This window comes from Diabrotica virgifera, chromosome 8 (genome assembly GCF_917563875.1).
Source record: "Diabrotica virgifera virgifera chromosome 8, PGI_DIABVI_V3a".
Classification (NCBI taxonomy): domain Eukaryota; kingdom Metazoa; phylum Arthropoda; class Insecta; order Coleoptera; family Chrysomelidae; genus Diabrotica; species Diabrotica virgifera.
In genome coordinates this window covers 72,322,199-72,344,723 of record NC_065450.1, presented here as the reverse complement: position 1 = coordinate 72,344,723, position 22,525 = coordinate 72,322,199, and the positions used below count along the sequence as shown (strand labels likewise).

At 33.3% G+C, this 22,525-nt stretch overlaps 1 protein-coding gene across 2 annotated transcripts in view; it reads left to right on the top strand.

Moving 5' to 3' along the window:
• Positions 1-7,364: 7,364 nt before the first annotated feature.
• LOC126889762 (pickpocket protein 28-like) overlaps positions 7,365-22,525 on the top strand; it is a 58,558-nt gene continuing 43,397 nt past the window's right edge. For both annotated transcript variants that reach the window (XM_050658336.1, XM_050658335.1), the window contains exons 1-2: positions 7,365-7,534; positions 21,016-21,258. In XM_050658336.1, the coding sequence (XP_050514293.1) occupies positions 7,401-7,534; positions 21,016-21,258 (377 nt within the window). In that variant the 5' untranslated portion in view covers positions 7,365-7,400. The remainder of the gene's footprint in view (positions 7,535-21,015; positions 21,259-22,525) is intronic.

Sequence of the window (22,525 nt, the reverse complement as noted above, 5' to 3'; positions counted from 1 at the left end):
CCGAAGACTGGTTATGCGGACCTAGCTTTATTAGAGACAATCCCATCGATTTTTCTCTTCATCAAATTCCTCATTTTCAGGATGATCTTCCTGAATTAAGGAAGTTAGTTGTCTCAAACATAGCAACAAATCACGAACTCAACGACACCTTTGAAAATCTATTCGCTAAATCTTCTTCTTTTCGTAAAATTCAAAGAATTGTCGCTTATCTTTTTAGATTCATCAGTAATATTAAAAAGAAAATAAATAACTCTCCACGAGATACGGATATATTGACGCCACCCGAAATGGAGATCGCTGATCACGCGATCATCAGGTATATCCAAAGTATCTACTTTAAAAAAGAGATTCTTGAATTGAAAAATGCTAAACTCGTGACCAATAAAGCCATTCGTAAACTCAACCCCTTCCTACAACATAATGATGGGCTGATTCGTGTGGGAGGACGTCTCCGACACGCCCCCATATCGTATAATCAAAAACACCCCATTCTACTTCCTTCTAAATGTCGAGTTGTAGAACTAATCTTGACTCAAGCTCATCATAAGTTATTACATTCAGGCGCGCAAACAGTACTTTCGTATGTCAAAATGAAGTACTGGCCAATTGACGGATTAAGACAGATTAAACGCTTAATTCGTAAGTGTGTAAACTGTTTCCGATTCATGACACCCAATTCTGTTCAACAGATGGCAGATATGCATCCCGATCGTGTACTCCCCACTAGACCCTTCCAAGTCGTCTCAGTGGACTATGGGGGGTTCTTCTTAATTAAGTCCTCACATTTGAGGAAGGCACCGCTTTACAAAGCATACGTAGCCTATTTCATTTGCATGAGCACTAAATGTGTTCATATCGAACTCGTCACAGGATTAAGCGCAGAAGCCTATATTCTTACTCTGAAAAGGTTTATTGCCAGAAGATCCACGCCCAGTATTATTTGGAGCGACAATGCCACAAATTTCCATGGGGCAAAAAATGAAATGCGCGAATTCTATGATTTTTTCTTAAATCAAAATAATTCGGAACAGATTAAGGAATTCTGTACTCAAAACTCCATAACTTTCAAGATGGGTGTTCCCCGCAACCCCCATCAATTCGGCCTCCATGAGGTAGGAATAAAGAGTGTGAAGTATCACCTCTATCGAATTATAGGAAATTCCCACTTCACCTTTGAAGTGTTTAACACAGTATTATGCCAAATCGAGGCTATTCTAAATTCGAGACCCATCACTAGGATGTCGTCTGACGCCAATGACTTCGCTTTCCTATCTCCAGCTCACTTCTTAGTTCAAAGAAGTTTAACCGCGCCCCCTGAACCAAGTGTTTCAGAGATACCTGAAAATAGGTTGAATCTTTTTCAGCGTATTAGTAAAATTCAACAGCAATTTTGGAAATTGTGGAAAAAAGACTATCTTTGCCTCCTGCAGCAAAGAAATAAATGGACCGACCCTACTGACCCTGTCAAGATCGGGGATTTGGTTCTGTTGAAGGAGGATGGTACTCCTCCACTCTTATGGCCAACTGCCAGGGTAATAGATGTATTGCCTGGTAAGGATGGTCTAGTTCGTACTGTCAAGATTCACACTACTCACGGTGATTTTCTTCGTGGTATTACGAAAATCGCTGTGATTCCCCTGGAAGATTAAAATCTATCCCTAGGGGGAAAACTTATCGTTTTCCTCCATTTTATCGTTGTTACCCCTTGTGTATATAAACTCTAATTTCTTCAAACATTTCTTATCGTTGTGCACATCTTTGCCAATCCCCTCTCTTCGAGGTGATATAGGCCATCTCTCTCGCCTGTCGCCCCCGGCAATATGTACAATAAATATATTATACACGGCTCACTAAAATAATTAGTTACGCCCCTGTACTACTGATTACTTAAAATTCAAGTAGTATTTATGTAACCTTTCTGGAAACTCCAGGTTATTGTTGAGACTCGCATTTGAACCCCTCGCCGGGGCAGATCGTCAAAAGCTTCCTAACGAGAATCATCTCTAATCTATCGACGCTCCCGCTATTCGTAAAAAGGCCGCATTTTACCGGTTTTTTTTGCTATCGTTTTATACCGCTCAGATAATTCAATCTGCTCAGTATTATCGACGATGATTTATTTAGCGTATTAGTGAGTGCCTTACAAATGAACCAAATGGATTATGGAATTCAATCAGAGCTCTGATGTGACACGTCATCAAGGAATAAAACTGTAAGTACTCTACATGTATGTGAACATAACTTATTAGTCGTGATACTGTATGCATTTTGAACCATATACCTCTCGTAGCAAATATTCTTTGTGCCATTTATGCAGATAATACTTTAAATTACATATGAAAAATCGTTATCTACTCTTAACCAGCTTACCTATGGGAATATACTCTATAACCGTACAATAAGTATAGGTTACTATTGTTAAGGATACTTTACGTATTGCCTAAACAAAGGCCTAACCCAAGCATCCAAAGTAAAAGTTTTCCTCCAACACCAAAATGTTCTATATGGTCCACATATTGTTCAGTAAAAAGTTACACCATTTTGAGCGCCCGGTTTGGGAGGGAGATGGGAGAGAAGCCGGTAAATTAGTAGTTTTTTTAAGTTTTTCGTCAATATTTCTAAAACTATGGTTTATCGTAAACAATTTTATATAAAAAAATGTTCTACATGAAATTTAAAACAAAAAATGTTGTATACATAATTGTTATAAAATCAACGGTTCCAGAGTTACGGAGGGTGAAAAGTCGAGGTTTTCGATACTTTTTATATTTTTTGGGCAATATTTATGATATAACTATACCAAAAACCTAGACATCCAAAGTGAAAGTTATCCTCCAACACCAAATTGTTCTATATGGTCCACATAATGTTCAGAAAAAAGTCACATCATTTTGAGCGTCGGGTTTGGGGGGGAGAGGGGGGATAAATCGGTAAATATAAAAAGTATCGAAAACCTCCACTTTTCACCCTCCGTAACTCTGGAACCGTTGATTTCATAACAATTATGTATACAACCTTTTTTGTTTTAAATTTTATGTAAAACATTTTTCAATAGAACATTCCTTACGCTAAAGCATAGTTTTAGAAATATTGACGAAAAACTTAAAAAAAACTACTAATTTACCGACTTCTCCCCCATCTCCCCCCAAACCGGACGCTCAAACCGGACCTTTTACTGAAGAATATGTGGACCACATAGAACAATTTGGTGTTGAAGGAAAACTTTTACTTTGGATGTCTGGGTTAAGCCTTTTTTGGACCAATTATACTATACTACCTCCGTAACTTTGGAACCGTTCATTTTAGAAGGGTTATACATAGGGCCTTTTTTATTTCAAATTTAATGTAGAACAATATTGTGTAGAAGGTTATTCATGCTAAACCGCTTAGTTTTAGAAATATTGACGAAAAAACTTAAAAAACTACGAATTTGCAGATTTCTCCCCCCTCTCCCCCCCAAACCCGACGCTCAAAATGATGTGACTTTTTTCTGAACATTATGTGGACCATATAGAACAATTTGGTGTTGGAGGATAACTTTCACTTTGGATGTCTGGGTTTGGATCTAACTTTACCATACTACTTGTCGCATTTTTTATTTAGCGTATGGCTCAATACATGGAATAAATACAATAATAATTGTAAAAAAAACGTAAGTACATAATTCAAAAATACAAACATAAGCTTATATAAAAACGAACATAGACAAAATACAGATAAAATATAAGATAATACAAACAGATAAGGTTATATCTTAAAGTCAAGTTGAGCTATCCATTCAAGGCCTGCAGGCGTAGTTTTGAAAAGTCTTTTGGGTCTCCTCGGTATGCCCTTAATTCACCTGTCTGCACTACGTGTTGGATGGTTTGATCTGGAGCACCACAGTCGCAGCTGGAGGTAGGCTGTTTTCCCCATTTATGTAGGTCTTGTGTGCGCATACTGCATGTCCCGTTCTAATTCGGTTTAGGCTCTTCCATATGTTTCGTGGCTGGTCGAAGCCATCAGGCTTTTGGACTGGGTTAATAAGGTTGGATACTTCAGGTGAGGCTTCCTCAGTCCACAGCGTGCGCCATCTGGAGGTAACATTGAAATCATCTGCTGTTAGCTGTTGGGCTGTTTTTGTGGGTGGTTTTCTGGATGGGAGTCGGTTTGCTGCTAAATTCGGGATGTCTTCATGGATTGGTAGTTGCAAGTTGCTATTTGCTTTCGAATACTCCGTTATCAAGGCCTTTTGTCTTCGTAGAATAGGCGGAGGTATATGGCTAAGGATGGGAAGCCAATATAGTGGAGTAGTCTTGATGCAGCCACTAATCATTCTCATTGCTATATTAAGCTGCGTATCAACTATCTTCACATGACCACTATTTAGCCAGACCGGTGCACAGTACTCTGCCACAGAGTAGACTAAACTTAGCACAGATGTTCGTAGTGTGTCCGCAGATGCGCCCCAGTTGGTACTACAAAGATTCTGGATAAGGTTATTTCTACTACTTATTTTTTGTGCAGTTATTTGTAGATGTTTTTTAAGCCAGAGAGTTCTGTCCAAGTTAACCCCCAGATATTTTGGGTAAGGTTGGTAGGATAGTGCTACATTTCTTATTTTGACCTCTAATTTTTGGTTTGCCTGTTTGTTATTATGTGGTAATAGTACGTAACTCAGTAAATTGCCATCTACTCGTAGACACGAAAATATTGGCAAGTTTATGTGACTTAGTTGCAATTTATTATACTCTGTTACCAGACTCACTTCTGGTTACAATGGTTATATACCCACGCTGGCGCTCGGGACCGGATAGTGACTGAAAATTTTGAAGAAGCGACGGCATAAGCGCGCTGTATATCAGTAGCGCTGTTACCAGATTTAAAATTGGTGACAGCACCTATAAAAATGTGCGTGCAATTAACCATGGATGAGTGTCGCTTCTTAATCGATCAACTACTTGAAAAGTAATTCTCCTTGTATAATTTTGAAAAAAAAATGAGATTAAAAATGAAAGACTTATTTTAAACAATTTAAAAAAGGAATCAACAAAAGTAGTTCGATATTTTAAATTTAGTTGGTACAGTGAAAATCCTTGGTTATATTATGGTTGCAAGAAAAATATACTGTATTTTTGGCCATGTCTTCTGGTTTCTACAGAAAAATGGGTGGACCAGGTTCACGATTTAAATAGTGTTAGATTTCTAAAAAGGAGACATGAAATTTCTCCGTTACCTACATGTAAGATGTATACCCAATTTGATTCAGTTTGGCAAAACAAAAATCAAAAGTTCTCTTAACCAAGCTTTTAAAGCAAATATTGCTAAACATAATGAGTTTGTTAAAAAAATAGATAGGTATATCCTTAGCACACTTATAATAGATACTGTATGTTTTTGGGCCAAACAAGAACTAGCGTTTCGTGGTCATTTTGAGTGCGACGACTCTGACAATCCAGGCAATTACAGGAAATTGTTAACATTAATTGCCAAAAAAGATCAAAAATTTTGTCAACATCTAGAAAAATCTGTTTTTTCGAGAGTTTCAAGTGATTTACAAAATGATATTATTGAAGCTACACTCACCGGCACAAAATTTCGCCACCCAAAATTTTTGATTAAGTTTGACAAATTGTAACTTTATTATTTGTGCTCCGATTTTCAAGATTCTTACACCAGATTGTAGGTACATGTATTAATATTGTTTGGTATTATTCCGATAACCAAAAATTTTGCTTGCATGTCATTGTACAGGGGTGAAAGGAAGCGTTGAATTTTCTCCTAATTTTAAAAAATTCTGTGGAAAATGGAAAGCTGATTTTGTTTCATAGTCCTGTCATATTTTCCCGCAGGCATCACCAACATTTTGTTTTTTGAATTATCCGAATATCTTTCTTCTTGTAAAAGCTGTACCATTTTTTGTAAATAAAAACATTGATTGACTCACACAATTGAGGTTGGATTGATAAGAGTAGAATGGCCTGCATTCAGCCCAGATCTCAATCATATTGAGCATTTATGGGATGAATAAAAAAAGCTATTTGCCGTCATCCTAGGCCTCCAGAAAATTTGGTACAATTATGGCCCTGGTAGAGGAATATCGGGCTATTCCACAGGCAAGGAAAACACATCTTTATTAGATGCTAAACAGATTGCGAGCAGTCGTTGCTGCAAAGCTGCAAGTGGTGGACATAACCGCTATTGAATTGTTTTGTTTTGTTGTTAAATTTGTTTTGTTTTGTTAATTTTAGTGCGTTTGATATTTTTAATTAAATAAACCTTCAAAGCAGTGTTTTTAATTACAGCTCTTACAAGAAAAGAGATATTCAGATAATTCAAAAAACAAGACCTTAGTGATACCTCAAGGATAATACAAAAGGAGTATGAAACAAAATCAGCCCTCCAATTTTTCCACAGAGTTTTTTAAAGGTAGGAGAAAAAACAACGCTTACATTAACCCCCGTATAATGCCATCTAAGCAAAAAATTTTTGTTACCGGAATAATAGCAATTAACATCAATACATGTACCTACAAACTCGTGCAAGAATCTTTAAAATCGAAGTACAAACAATAAAGTTATAGATTGTCAAACTTAATCAAAAATTTTGGGTGGCGAAATTTTGTGCCGGTGAGCGTATATATACATTTAGCCATATCTTCATTTTTTTAAATAAGATTTTTTGCATCTGGTTTTGGTAACACCCCAGAAAATGTCAAGCGTCGCCACTGCATCCTTGGAATCTTCCAGTGCCTCTTTGAATAGAAACTCGGAGTAAAGATTAAACAGGAGGAGTGACAAAACATATCCTTGTCTAACTCCCCTCCTAATTTTTACTTCTGCGTATGTAAAACCTTCGATACAACCCTTGGGTGTAGTTCCAGTACAAGAATTATACATCGTTTTGAATACACTATAAATTAAAACTTAAAAAATGTTCATGTTGTAAATATTTAAAAAAATGTTTATACTAATTTATAACAAAATTATCTGCTTTTATAGTTTAGAGGCAAAGGCTCTTCATTTTAGAAAGCCAAAACGAAAACTACCTAAAGGAATATTATATTTTTTCTTTTTAAAGTTCGTCACAAAACTTTTTACGAAAAACCGCCGCTATTAAAAATTATCAAAACTAATTTTAAAAGCTAGACATCACTTTTCTAAATAAAATTAAACATCCAAAGTTTGTTAACCTCAATTACTTCTTCCAGAGCTTCTCGTTTTACCTTTGAGTGTATTCAGGAAATAAAGGGTACACCACCCTTTGTAAATAATGAACAACATTTTCCCGTCTTGTTTACTTTTAATAAGTTTAATAAGACCGGAATTCGAAATAAGAAAAATACCAACTTGGCGAAGTCAGAACATCAAACGCGGGTCATGGGCTCTTTAGAGAAGAGGTACATTTCCACTATTAGTGGAATGATGGAAAATAAAAGAAAAATAAACGGGAAAAAATGTTCGAAAAATATAAGGAAATATTGCAGGGAGTATTGTGAATATACCGGCATACATGGTCTTCGTTACTTTGGGGAAAAGAGAAGCATGTTTGAAAAGTAAGTTATGGAATAAGTAGATATGCTTTTACTGTTTTTATTGTAGATTCTAGGATACATTTGAGTTTAGTATAGGAAATCTATCAGTCGAACTTTGTAATGTGTTGTAGCAAATCATAAAATAGTGTAACATAGAAGGGTTAAAACTTACAGCGTATTTATATTTCTGTCATTAAAAAAGGGTGATAACAAGTTTGTTTTTCCTCTTTTTCCTTTAAAACTGGACTCAAATTTACAATAAGATCATCATTTTTAGCGTTTTATTTTTCTTGAAATAAAAACTTTTGACTATACCTGTACTCAGCAGCATTATTCCCTTAGTTTTATATTGTTAACTTGCGTGTGTTTAGTCTAATTGGAAAATGTGTATACTTAAGCCCTAACGCCACTTTTCTTTTTAGTATAAAGACAAATTTATTTTCTAGACCTCGCACTCATTGGGTGTAAGTGTGTTAAAAGTGCATCAAATCATTAAAGTTATATAAACTCATCTGCACTCTTTTTGGAATGTTTATATTACTCTTCGAATGTTAATGCTTGCACTCAGATTCTTACTTAGTTTGGAGAGTTGTAAAAAATAGAGGCGAGCCACCGATTTGAGTTCATTTCTTATTTTGGTATTGGTATGGCCGCTGATGTCAATTTATAAGGTTTGTCCGAGTAGTGAAAAAACCTGCAATCTGTGGTAAGTTAATTTTCAATTCATTTAATCATGCTGTTACAGATATTTTTATTGTTTTAAAGCTTTTTTTGTACGATTGCTGAGCCTGCATTAATCTCATCTATTTCAATATTACTGTTTTTTACTTGATATCCAGAAACTGTTTCATTATCGCCTTCTGCACCCCGCCAGAAGGGTGCCTTGTAACCTCAATTACGTTTTCTCATGCTTGTCGTTGTACCTTTGAGTGTATTCAGGAAATAAAGCGTACACCACCATTTATAAATAATGAACATTTTCCCGTCGTGTTTACTTTTAATAAGTTTAATAAGATCGACATTCGAAATAAGCCAACTTGGCGAAGTCAGAACATCAAACGCGGGTCATGGGCTCTTTAGAGAAGAGGTACATTTCCACTATTAGTGGAATGATGGAAAATAAAAGAAAAATAAACGGGAAAAAATGTTTGAAAAATATAAGGAAATATTGCAGGGAGTATTGTGAATATACCGGCATACATGGTCTTCGTTACTTTGGGGAAAAGAGAAGCATGTATGAAAAGTAAGCTATGGAATAAGTTTGATTTTTACTGTTTTTATTTTAAAGAGATTCTAGGATACATTTGAGTTTAGTATAGGAAATCTATCAGTCGAACTTTGTAATGTGTTTAAACAAATCAAAAAATAGTGTACAGACAAGTCAAAACTTACAGCGTGTTTATACTGCTGTCTTCAATAAAAAAGGGTGATAGATATTGTTTTTCCTTTTTTCCTTTGAAACTGGACTCAAATTGACAATAAGGTCGTCATTATCAGCGTTTTATTTTTCTCGAATTAAAAACTTTTGATTATATAGGTAATGGATTTTAGGAAGAGCTTGAAAATTTCACATAAACTTGTGTGCTAAATCGGCATAATTCATAGCTCTTGTTAAAATCCAATACCTTAAAATATATAGGTAAATAAATATTTTCGATTATAAAATATTGTAAAAGACTTTAAAGAGTCTGAGTAAGAAAAGAGATATTTAGTTATAATTTTTGTGACATTTTCAAGTTCAATTTCTGATATTAAGATCGCAGCGCCAATGAGGTATCAAATTGAACCGATCTAAGAGCCATTGTAATTGTTTACATATTATATGTTGCATTAGTTTTATGTGTTTTTGAGTTAGTTTTGTTCGTTTATCTGTGTTTTTTTTTAATTTAATTACATTTTGTGTGACTATCGTTTATTCTTATTGATTAATAGACAATTTTGTTAGTTACAACTTTTATTTTAGTGAGCTTTATAAAAAAAATATCTCAGGTTAGTGTGAACCAAAGAATGTAATTATTATTGTTAATGTTCTATTTTTTAGTCACGAAGTTACAGTAATATGTTACAGTTTAGTCATGAAGTAATATACAGCAACAATTAAACGTGATTAAACAAAGTCTCCAATGACAATAATATGCCGTTAACGTGAAAGTAAATAAATAATGGCTCTTAGCTCGGTTACTGTAATAGCCACCAGAGGGGGTACTGCTTAAGACGAGATGCCAAGAATTTTATATTGTCAACTTGCGTGTGTTCAGTCTAATTGGAAAATATGTATCTACACTTAAGCCCGTTAACCCCTTTTCTTTCTAGTCTATATAGACAGTTTCTATATCTATATAGACAATTTAATTGCCTAGACCTCGCACTCATTTTCAATCTCCCCTATAATTAAAACTGTCTTGTAGGTATGTTAAAAGCGCATAAAATCATCAATGTTATATAAACTTCATCTGTACTCCCTGTCTCTCTCTCTCTCTCTCTCTCTCTCTCTCTTTTTCTCTCTCTCTCTCTCTCTCTCTTTATATTACTCTTCGAATATTAATGCTAGTACCCAGACTTTTAATTAGTCTGGCCATGTATAGTAAATAGAAGCCTCCCCTCGATTTGAGTTCATTAGCCAGTTTGTTGTCAAAATGACCGTTGATGTCAATTTATAAGTTACGTTTTTTTCAAGTAGTAAAAACCTGAAATCTGTGGTAAGTTTAATAATTTTACTTGTAGAGAGACGGATAATAGTTGACCGTGATTACAAAAACGCTGCTGAAGAAATTGACGTAAAGAAGGCTGGATACTATCATACGATAAATATTTCTATAAATATTTATTGCATGACAAAAAGAAAAGATGGTAGTAAAGTTATTGTAGGAAATTGTTGTAGGCTAAAATAGTGAATAATGGAGATTAGGCAACTGTAATTCTTTCTTTTAAATTGGTACTTTTGATATGAAAAGTTATAAAACTCAAATGTTTTCAAAGAAGTGTGTTTTTTTGTATCTGGTTTATTCATTTTCGTTTGATAGCCTGAACTGTGAAACATGAAATTTGAAAATTTAACCGTCAACAACACGGATGATTGATTCATACGTGAACATAAAACACTAACGGTTGATTAGATACCTGAAATGTTTTTATGTTTAACGACATTTTTTACATCAGGGTATCAGAAAAATGTCAGCACATACAAAACAAACCGATATTTCATTTTTACACAGAGGTGGATTTCTGTAGTAATTTAATTTTTTATTTTTGTTAAATAAATAAGAACTAATGTCCAATATCAAACATTCATTATTCATATCCGATATTGAACAGTATATTTTTATCAGCCCGTATATCACATGAACCAATTTGTTATGGTATAATTACATGACATGTACAGGTTTCTAATTTAGTTCACGAATTGTAAATTGTAAAGAATAATTCGGGCAATAGCATTATTTAATTTGATGATCAAATATATTTCTTTGTTCTCAATATTTGTAAATACACTCAGCGCGACACCAATACTGAGTGCCACCGCTGAGAAAGAATACACATTTAGAATCATTCTCAAGAATCACTTCAACCAGGCCAGAGGTGCCTTTAACTTCAGTCAATATGTAGCATCATAGAGTCTTCAACTAAACGTGTACAAGTAATAAGTCAGTACTCAAAGTTCTCCCGGGGTAATTACCCTAGTGTCGGTTTTATAAATAAATTCTTTTATCGCTATTGGTGTTTCCCTTATCTGAAGAACAGCCTCCACTGAGCGCTAGGATTATACAACTAATTATATTTTGCCAAATACAGGGTGTCCAGAAACTCTGCCGACAAACCAAGACAGGAGATTCCTCAGATAATTATTTTAAGATAATTTAATTCAATTCATATAGTTCGAAAATGCTTCCTAAAGGAGCTAGAGCTATTTGAAGATAGCGTCTGGCGTCTGGTAATTAGTTTTTCTTAAATATCTCGAGAACTTTTTTTAGAAAATTGGTACACGTATTCATCTTACAGAGATAAATCGACTCCATCCATTGCACATTTCTGGTACCGGTCATAGGCGTCCGTTTTGGGTAGGGCAACAGTGATATAATGTCACATACCTTTTTTGTTTATAATTTTTTAGCATTTTTGAGTCTGGATTATAAAAATGTAAGGTGTTATAGTACTAAAAGGTGCTCTTACTTTAAGTTGATAGAATACACCGTTTTCTAGAAAAATCGATTTGAAAATTTTTTGTTTTTTGAATATAAAAAAAATTCAAAAAAACTATTTAGAAAATCGAAAACTGGTACGTTTATTCATATTCCAGGGATGAATCGATTTCATTAATTGCTAATTTCTATTACCGGTCATATGCGCCCGTTTTGGGTAGGTCAACGGTTATTAAATTTTTTGGTCCTTAATTTTTAAGAAATTTGAATATTTTTTTGATGTGAATGACCTTAGAAAAAATCGTGTATACAACTTGCATTTAATTATCATTATGAAGGTCGTACTCTAAGCTGTACATCCCTCATACTCGCTTCATAATGACCATCATTAACTGCTCGTTGCATAATATACTATTAATAATTATAAAATTAATGAAACAATTCTAAATACCCCATTTAGGCCAAACAAAGTGCGAAAAGCATAGATTTCACAGGAAATGTAAAAAAGTAAATAGAACTGAAGTTAGCCGTAGTTTTAGTGACGTAAATGTAAAGGAGTAACATAATAACATGAACCCCTCTGTGGCGCAGTGGTAAGAGCGCCTAGCTTTGAAACGAAAGGACGGGAGTTCGAATCCTACCAGGGGCAGAAATTTTTCATTTATTATAAATTAATAGATGAAAAATAGTTTCTGTCCTTGTGGGATCGGTACTCACCGGAGGGACCGCAGACGTTCGGAAACAATTAGCGTCTCTTTGCAAAGACAATGACGTCGACTTTGCAAAGTATCAAGACACTTACTCAACACACACACTACACATTACTCCCCTGACTTAGGCTACGGCTCCACGGGCTGGAAATTGACGCTAGCAGTAGCCGCAAAATGAACTTAAGGTTCCGCGGAACGGAATGGGAATAGCCGAACTGAACCGACTACGCACAAGTCCTGTAGTCGGTACAGTTCGGCTATTCCTATTCCGTTCTGCGGAACCTTAAGTTCGTTTTGCGGCTACTGCTAGCGTCAATTTCCAGCCAGTGGAGCCGTAGCCTTAGTAATAAGTTATACAATTACGTGTAGGTCTGGATCCCGCGTATGAAAACAAAGTTGATTAATAGCAAGCTGAAAATTTGTTAATAGCTTAAGGCTGTCTAGTCGAATAAACATAGATATATGGGAACACTGGAACAGGGGCAATTTTAATTGTGGAACAGGTTAAAAATTTGGAACGGCCACACCACGAAAACGGAACATTTATTTTGTCCGACAGAACAGACTTAAACTCTCCGAACACAGATTAAACTCTCATGCAAAAATCAGACTGCTATTTATCACCTGTCATAATTCATGTCATTTGACATATTCTACATGTTCCACTCATTAAAACGCCCATTTAGTGATAAATAGCAGTCTGATTTTTGCATGAGAGTTTAATCTTTGTTCGAAGAGTTTAAGTCTGTTCTGTCGGACAAAATAAATGTGCCGTTTTCGTGGTGTGACCGTTCCAAATTTTTAACCTGTTCCACAATTAAAACTGCCCCTGTTCCAGTGTTCCCATATATCAAAGTTTATCCGACTAGACACCCTTAAGCTATTAACAAATTTTCAGCTTGCTATTAATCAACTTTTTTTCATACGCGGGATCCAGACCTAGTGGCTAAAGGTTCTAGTTCTAAACCAAAGCCAGAACCAGAGAAAAAAAAAACATAATAACATTGTTGTTTTTCTATAGGTCGGAATGCAGAATCCTTGGTGACTATCTATTTCCTGAGCTTTTTACAAATTTATAAAGACCCAGGCCGATAAATAGCGGACAATGGGAGAATCTACAATATACATTCATCAGCAGCCCGCTTAACTAGATAAAATCCCAACATAATTCTGCGTCCTTAGTACTCAAATATCTATCTATATCTATAAGCGAGGTTCCTACAGCCTCTGACACTGTTCGCATTTCGACCGCCATCTTTTTCTGTCCGTCCATTCGTCTTCTTATCTCTCATGATGTGCCGTAAATTTTCTTCTCAGGCAACTGAAGGCCTTCCCCTTCTTCTTCTTCCCTGAAAGCGGACTAAATACCGCTGTTCCACTAGCGGATATTAATAACATATTAAATTAATAGGTAAATTAATAAATAGTTCTTTATGTATTAAGAGCGAAAAGTGATATATTATTGCTTGAGAGTAATAATAGTTAATTACTCGAAAGCAATAATGTCACTTTGCGCTCGTAATACATACAACATTTTTTCTACAATCACTTAATAAAATGAAACTATTTTTAAATCATTAACTTTATTATAACTATTTTATATCTGTCATCATAATGTCATAACATTAACTTTTAAATCTTTCAGTTTGAATGTTCAATGTGTTTGTATTGCATGGTTGTACTACGGTTGCTACGGACGACGAGCGTAAAATCAAATTTTACTTGCTAGAGCGATAAAGTGACGGTTCTCAGTAAACGTCAACTTTCCGTTGCCATTGACAAGCGAAAAAGTCTTTTTCTACGGCCGTGCTAAAAGAGCGAATTTCACGCACGCATTTCGTTTCCGAGAGTTGCACTTTCCCGCACGGCGTGCGTGAAAGTAAATTTTCCCGCACGGCGTGCGGGAAAGTAAAATACCTTGTAATATGGCATTATAATATATTATAATAATGCAATAAACTAATATTTAGATATTATTTGGTGTAGGGATTGGTAAAAATGCTATTTTATTTATTACCAACGCCCTTTTGATTTTGGAGTTTTATTTTTGCCAAGTTACACGTTACTTTAAATATTTAAATAGGTATTTTAAAAAGAGATCGCTTTATAAACTAATAGTTATTTATAATATAAGTGTTAAAAGTACACGTTTAAGGCACGCATGTGAAAGTTTGCAGAATGAGCGATAGCGAGTTCTGCAATTCACATGAGTGCCTTAAAAATGTACTTTTTAACACGCATAACATACAATATTTTTTCTACAAACGTAATTACAGGACAATATGTACAAAAACTTTTACTTGAACTTGACTGACATTCCATTTTTATATTTTTTTGACATTACATCAAAATTGCCTATACGGTCAATACGAACTGCAGTGCCTTAAAAATATTTTTTCTGCAACCGTGTTAAAAATGCAATTTACGTGTACTCCATACGTGCGTTAAAAATGTTACTTTAAGGCACTAGTGCTTTAAAATATTTTTAAGGCACTGCAGTTCGTATTGACCGTAGATAATTTTGATGTAATGTCAAAAAAATATAAAAATGAAATGTCAGTCAAGTTCAAGTAAAAGTTTTTGTAGATATTGTCCTGTAATTACGTTTGTAGAAAAAATATTGTATGATATGCGTGTTAAAAAGTACATTTTTAAGGCACTTATGTGAATTGCAGAACTCGCTATCGCTCATTCTGCAAACTTTCACATGCGTGCCTTAAACGTGTACTTTTGACACTCATATCATAAATAACTATTAAAGCACTAGTGCCTTAAAGTAGAATTTTTAACGCTCATATAGAGTGCCAAAAATTGCATTTTTAACACGGTTGTAGAAAAACAATATTAATTAAACTAATTATATTAAGGCCATCGGTACATAATTCGCAAATATTTTACGGCTATCCCTACTTTTTATGTCTTTACACGGCAAATCATATGTAGTAGAATTCACACTGGTATGGATATGTAAACATTACTAGAATGCCATTCTACTTGACAATGTCATCATTAACTTTAAAGAGATGGCTTTTTAATGTTCTTGGATAACTGTTATCTGTATAATTGCAAATTATTAATTCAGTTAATAAATGCCATAATTTTTTCACTAACTATGTGTCCAGTGATTGTAATAATTTTTATGTATCACAAAAACTAATACTCACTCGAGAAAAGAAGAAAAATGTTGAAGTGATTTTTTAATAATATATTGTTACTATGGAACGCTTACAATTATTTTAAACATTTTTAACAACAAAATCACAAAATCACAGAATATAATCCTGATGTATTGTCTGCTCGGATCTTCCATAAATAACAAACCACAAAATAACTTTTTTCTACGGCCGTGCTAAAAGAGCCACTTTCACGTACGCATTTCGTTTTCGAAAATTGAACTGCGTGCGGGAAAGTAAAATACCTTGTAATATGCATTATAATATAATACATGCAATAAACTAATATTTAGATATTATTTACTAATTTATTTCAAATTTATCTTATTGTGTTCATGTTTTAATGAAATTAGCGAGATAATTCGATGAAATAAAATTATTTTAACATAATATTTAAAAGTCAGATCAGTAGACAAGTACAATGGTTTTGAATCGTCGTCATGGAAACCAATATCGTCATCTTGGTAACCCATTATATTGAAAGTTTGGTTTTGACAACCTTGTCAAAAAATCAATTTGTGTATTTTCACTTCTAAATAAAAATTGATATAACTCTATTTTTTGTGGCTTTTTTCCAAACGTACGGACCGTACGGCCCTAGAAAAAATATTGTTCCTAACTCATGCGGAAAGTGTCTTCCCAAGTGTCAACGGCAGTCTCGTGCGTGAAAGTATCACTTTCCGCACTATTTAAGAATAGTACATTGTTTACCGGGTAGGAAAAGCTTAACATTCCTGGACGACTGTGAAGATTGCTAAGTCGAGGCGCAAGCCGAGACTTAGCAACACAGAGTCCAGGAATGTGGCTTTTCCTACGAGGTAAACATACTATTTTTCCGCAAATCGTTTAAAATTCACAGATATTGATTGATTTAAAAAAAACGCGATAATTTTATTCCCAAATAAATGGTGCTTTGAAATTCCTAATAAAATTACTTGGGTTACTATGGAAACGTATTGAGGTTGAATTATCATTTATGTAGAACACTAACAACTGTACAGAAATATCATTTCCTTACAGTAAGGAAATGACATTTCCTTACAGTAAGGAAGTCCTGACTTTTTCTTCAAGAAATTTTGACAGGAATGTCAAAATTTCCTGGCGATTTGCGGAAAAATAACTATCTTTATCAAGTGATTGTAGAAAAATAATATTAGGTAAATGCTACATCTATCTATAGGTCCGAAAATTCTCTATAGGTTGGAATGCAGAATCTAAACGTATTTTTATTCCAAATATAAACAAAAATTTTAGGGAAATCGTGTCCAAATATCAATTTGGATATGTTTCGTTTACATTTTTAAACGTTTCAAGTTTTCCTCGGTCTGCTACCCCCATTGACTCGAATCCAATCCTGATTGAGCTGAGATAAAATTGTAAAAGCCAGTTGTTGTTCGAAATTAATATTCTACTCGGACAATCTGCAACTAGTATTCAGATTTTTTGTTAAAATACCAGTTTTTCATTAGCAGGCCGTGTAGGGATTGGTAAAAACGCTATTTTATTTATAACCAACGTTTTGATTTTGGAGTTCTATTTTTGTCCAGTTAAACGTTATTTTAAATATGCAAATATTATCGAGGGCCGAAAATTCCTGAAAACCTTTTAATATTTATTTTAATAAGTTACAGGGGTTAAGAAAAAGAGAACTTTTGGTACAATTTTTAATTTTTTAATATTTCATTCAAAAGAGACTTTTCGTTTATTTTAAGGGACTTTCGGACCTCGGTAATAATGCAATCTTTCTTTCTACGTTTAAATTTTTCAAAAATTTTTATTATTTTTCTCAGGATTCCTAAATCATGAATACATTTAAATAAATTGGACATTTGGCAAATAGCTTAAGGCATTTATGGGCTAATCTCATCTTATGAAACATAAATTAATTAGCATGATATATACAGTGAGCTGGAAGTGTTACACCCCCTTATTAACTTCTTTATTTTTAGCACATAAGCGAAAAGCTCGGCTAGGTCGATTTTTAAAATAATCATAGTATATTATAGCATCAACGTTTCGAACTTTACGCGATCCCTCTTCAGGTGACAGGCATAACTTTGACTTTTTAATTGGGAAAGTACATCATGAGATACCTCATTTAAAATATTTTGAAATGCTGATTACCAAAATGTATAATACTTTACTCCTACTTAAGAGCGTATGCGCAAAATTTTGGTCGAATTCTTTTTATACGCATTCCTTTTTTTCGAATTGTGGGAAAACAAATAAGTATTTTTGAAAATTTTAAACGCAGAATGAAAGATTAGATTATTACGGAGGGATGAAAGTCCCTTAGACTAAACAAAAAGTTTCTTTTGAACGATATATTTGAAATTAAAAATCAGACTAAATTTTCTCCTTTTCAACCCTGTGCGCGACTTATTAAAATAAACATTATATTCTGGGCTGATTATCGGAGAATAGGCCATTTTTGGGAAAAGTTATTTACCAGCAATTTTATTGCTGGAATCTAATTATAAGATCCTATATATTAATAATATAGGTATGCAAAGTCCTCAGATAGTGTGCTCCTTTTTTTATTAACAAAATGGCGCCCGAAAATCGTGTTTTTTTCAATTATTGCTCTAGAACTCCGAAGATTTTAACTTTACAACAAAAACACTCAAATAAAAGTTCACCGTGATTAAATTCTGCATAGAGACGTGTTTTTCCCGATCTGCTTTGACAAAAATTTTCCTCGGAAAATGCGGGTTTTCCCAACAAAATCTTTAATTTTGAAATAAAGTTTTAGATAAGTAATTATTTACCAATAATTAAATAATTTGGTGACTTAAAAGCCTTCTTGGTTTAGATTATAGTTCCAGAAGCTGGTGAAAATTAAACGAATATTTTAGCAACAATTCAATTGTTACTTAATAATTTACGGTCGCAATAATAACCAAAATAATTATGATGCACTGATCAAACTTTGAAATCTTATAAAGATGAGATGTCTATTTAACATTTTGTCGACAAAATATAAATTTTTTATTTTTCTGCATAATCTTTAAATGTTTAAAAAAAATAGTTATAAACAAATTAACGTTTCTCAGAAAGTTTTTATTATATTATAATTTTAAAAAATAGCTAAAATGCGCATTTCAAATATCTTGAAAATGAATGCTTTAAAACTTTTTTGCAACCATTTGCAAAAAAGTTATGAAACAGCAAAATAAACATACTATTACTACGGTGTTAATAATTTTTTTTAATTCTTTCAAAGCGTAGAAGTGAGTTTAAAGTACAAGCTAATTGTTTATAAAACAATATCGATTATCAGCTTAATGGTTATATTTTAATTAAAGATTATAAATATATTTTTTTGTAATTTACACGCGCGAAAGTAGAATAATACAGTACCGTAGCTACCCGCCCACATACACAACTCGCGCGAGTTTAAGCGTGTCAGTCGCTTCGAGTGAACATTTTTTCTCCGGCTCTGTATCAAGCCTACTTTCGCGCTAAAAATTACAAAAAAAAGTATTTTTAATCTTTGATTAAAATATAACCATTGCACTAATTTTTGACATTCTTTGTGAGTAATTAGATTGTACCATAGACTCACTTTTAAGCTTTGAAACAATTAAAACAAATTATAAACAATGGAGATATCGTATATTTATTTTGCTGTTTCCTAACTTTTTTGCAAATGGTTGGAAAATTTTTTTAAAGCATTAATTTTCAAGACCTATGAAATACGCATTTTAAGTATTTTTTAAAATTAGAATATAATAAACAATTTCTGCGAAATGTTAATTTGTTTATAACAATTTTTTTAAACATTTAAAGATTAGGCAAAAAAATGAAAAATTTATATTTTGTCGACAAAATATTAAATAGGCATCACACCTTTATAATTTTTCTAAGTTTGATCAATGTCTCATGATTATTTTGGTTGTTATTGCGACTGTAAATTGTTAATTAACAATTAAATTATTGCTAAAATATTTGTTTCATTTTAACCGGCTTCTGAATTTATAATCTATACCAAGAAAGCTTTTATTTCACCAAGGTATATAATTATTGATAAATAATTACTGGCCCAAAAAATTTATTTGAAAATTCGAGATTTTGTTGGGAAAATCCACATTTTCCGACGAAAATTTTCGTCGGAGCAAATCGGAAAAACATGCCTCTATGTAGAATTAAATTGGGGTGAATTTTTATTTGAGTATTTTTGGTGTAAAGTTAAAATCTTCGGAGTTATAGAGCAATAATTGAAAAAAATACGATTTGTCGGCGCCATTTTGTTTATAAAAAAAGTAGCACACTATCTGTGGAATTTGCATACCTATATTAATAATATATAAGATCCTATAATTCGATTAAACTATAAAATTGCTGGTAAATAACCTTTCTTTGTACTTTACTAATCAGACCAACGTATTATAACTATTTTTTTTAAATTTAAAGATTATGCAAAAAAAAAGAAAAATTTATATTTTGTCGATAAAATAGTAAACAAGCATCTCATCTTTATAATCTTTATAAGTTTGATCAATATATCATGATTATTTTGGTTATTATTGCGATCGTAAATTGTTAATTAACAATTGAATTGTTGTTAAAATATTCGTTTAATTTTCAGCGGCTTCTAGAATTAAAATCTATACCAAGAAATCTTTGATGTCACTAAGTTATTTAATTATTGATTAATAATTACTTACCTAAAACTTTATTTGAAAATTATAGTTTTTGTTAGGAAAACCCGCATTTTCCGAGGAAAATTTTCGTCGGAGCAAATCGTGAAAAACATATTTCTATGCATAATTTAATTGCGGTGAATTTTTATTTGGGTGTTTTTGTTGTAAAGTTAAAATCTTCGGAGTTATAGAGCAATAATTGAAAAAAATACGATTTGTCGGCGCCATTTTGTTTATAAAAAAAGTACCACACTATCTGCGGACTTTGCATACCTATATTATTAATATATAGGATCTTATAATTCGATTCCAGCAATAAAATTGCTGGTAAATAACTTTTCCATGAATTTTGCTAATTAGCCCAGAGTATTATAGTAGTTCTTCGGGACTCTCGACCCTCGACAATACTGTAATATTTCTGCGTTTAAATTTTTCAAAAATAGTTTTTAATTTTCTCAGGATTCGAAAAAAATTAGTGGATTTAAAAATAATTCGACCGAAATTTTGCGCCTACGCTCTCAAATGGGATTAAGGTATAATACATTTTTGTAATCATTATTTCAAAAGCTTTTAAATGAGGGTTCACATGATGTACTTTCTCATTTAAAAAAATCAAAGTTATGCCTGTCACCTGAAGAGGGATCACGTAAAGTTCGAAACATTGATGCTGTAATATAGTATGATTATTTTAAAAATCGACCTGTCCGAGCGTTTTGCTTATGAGCTAAAAATAAATAAGTTAATAAGGGGGGTAACACTTATTCCAGGGCACTGTATGTAAAACCCATACAGAAATCCCTACCAAATAAACCAATAAAGATATCCTCTTCATTTTAGGATTTGCTGGTTTGTGGTGTTTGTGACAAGTCTCATGGTCTGTATAGCAGTAATTTATAAGGTGTACAAGAAATGGCAGTTTGCACCAATCATGGTTAACTTTTCCTCAGATGAGAAGGATATCAACGAAATACCGTTTCCTGCAGTAACAATTTGCGGTGAAGTTCGGGTTTCCAAAGAGCATTTCAACTATTCTCATGTCCTTAAGAACCTGGTGGAAAAGAAGGAGCTTAAGCCTACAGAGTAAGTTTTAATTTTTATAAAATATTTTTTTATTTTAAACATTACAACTATACCTAACTTACAGGATTAATCAGAATTTTTTCTTTATCCTAATGGTCTTAAAATTGTTTGTAAACTAGATGTCACCTGGTCCATTCAGGTTTTTTTGTCATGAAATGTCCACTTCTATGTTGTGGCATTGACACACATTGATTTTGCCTTTCACTTACTGCTCACGTCCTTGTTGTGGCTATAATGGACAACACTAACACACTAACTACTAAACCTTGCACAACTTTTCACATTACACAAGCTCGAACGGTTTAGTCCTCTTGAGCCGTCGCATCTGGGTTGGTTGATAAGTAGCTGAAATACTTCATGATTGTGATGTTTATGGAGCCTCTCTTCATGTCTTCTGGTGACTTTCCTTCATTTCATTTGGAATATATCCGACTTTAAGGTTTCCACATAAATTCTCATTCCGAACATACCAAATAGCACCTATAATATTTCTCAGTATTCGGTTCTGGAGCGTTTCTAAGTTTCTATACTTGCTTTTTTTGGTACAGCCCCATAATTATAGGCCATAGGTACACACCAGTTTCACTATCAGATTGTAAATCAGTACTTTGTTTTGGATGGCAAGTTGAGGGTACCTACCTATTAGCCAATACATATTTTTTTACTTTATTTTCAACTGTGCAGTTTTCTTTTTAACATATTCCTTCCATTTGAGTTTGACGTCCAGATTGAAACCCAGGTATTTCGCTGTTTTCTTATTAGGAACAATGCTGTTGTTTAAGATAATTGGGATTATCCCATAACCTTATTAACATTTCTTGTTAGTAAGGTTAATATTAACTGATTTCTGTTCACTTTTTTAGCAGCGTTTGATGCCATTAATTGCATATTGTAGGTTTACCGTAGATTATTCTAGTGCGTCCATAAAGTAATAGGTCTGGATCCCGCGTATGAAAAAAAAGTTGATTAATAGCAAGTTGAAAATTTGTTAATAGCTTAAGGGTGTCTAGTCAGACAAACTTTGATTTATGGGAACACTGGAACAGGGGAAGTTTTAATTGTGGAACAGGTTAAAAATTTGGAACGGTCAGACCACGAAAACGGCACATTTATTTTGTCCGACAGAACAGACTTAAACTCTCCGAACAGAGATTAAACTCTCATGCAAAAATCAGACTGCTATTTATCACCAAATGGGCGTTTTATTGAGTGGAACATGTAGAATATGTCAAATGACAGGAATTATGACAGGTGATAAATAGCAGTC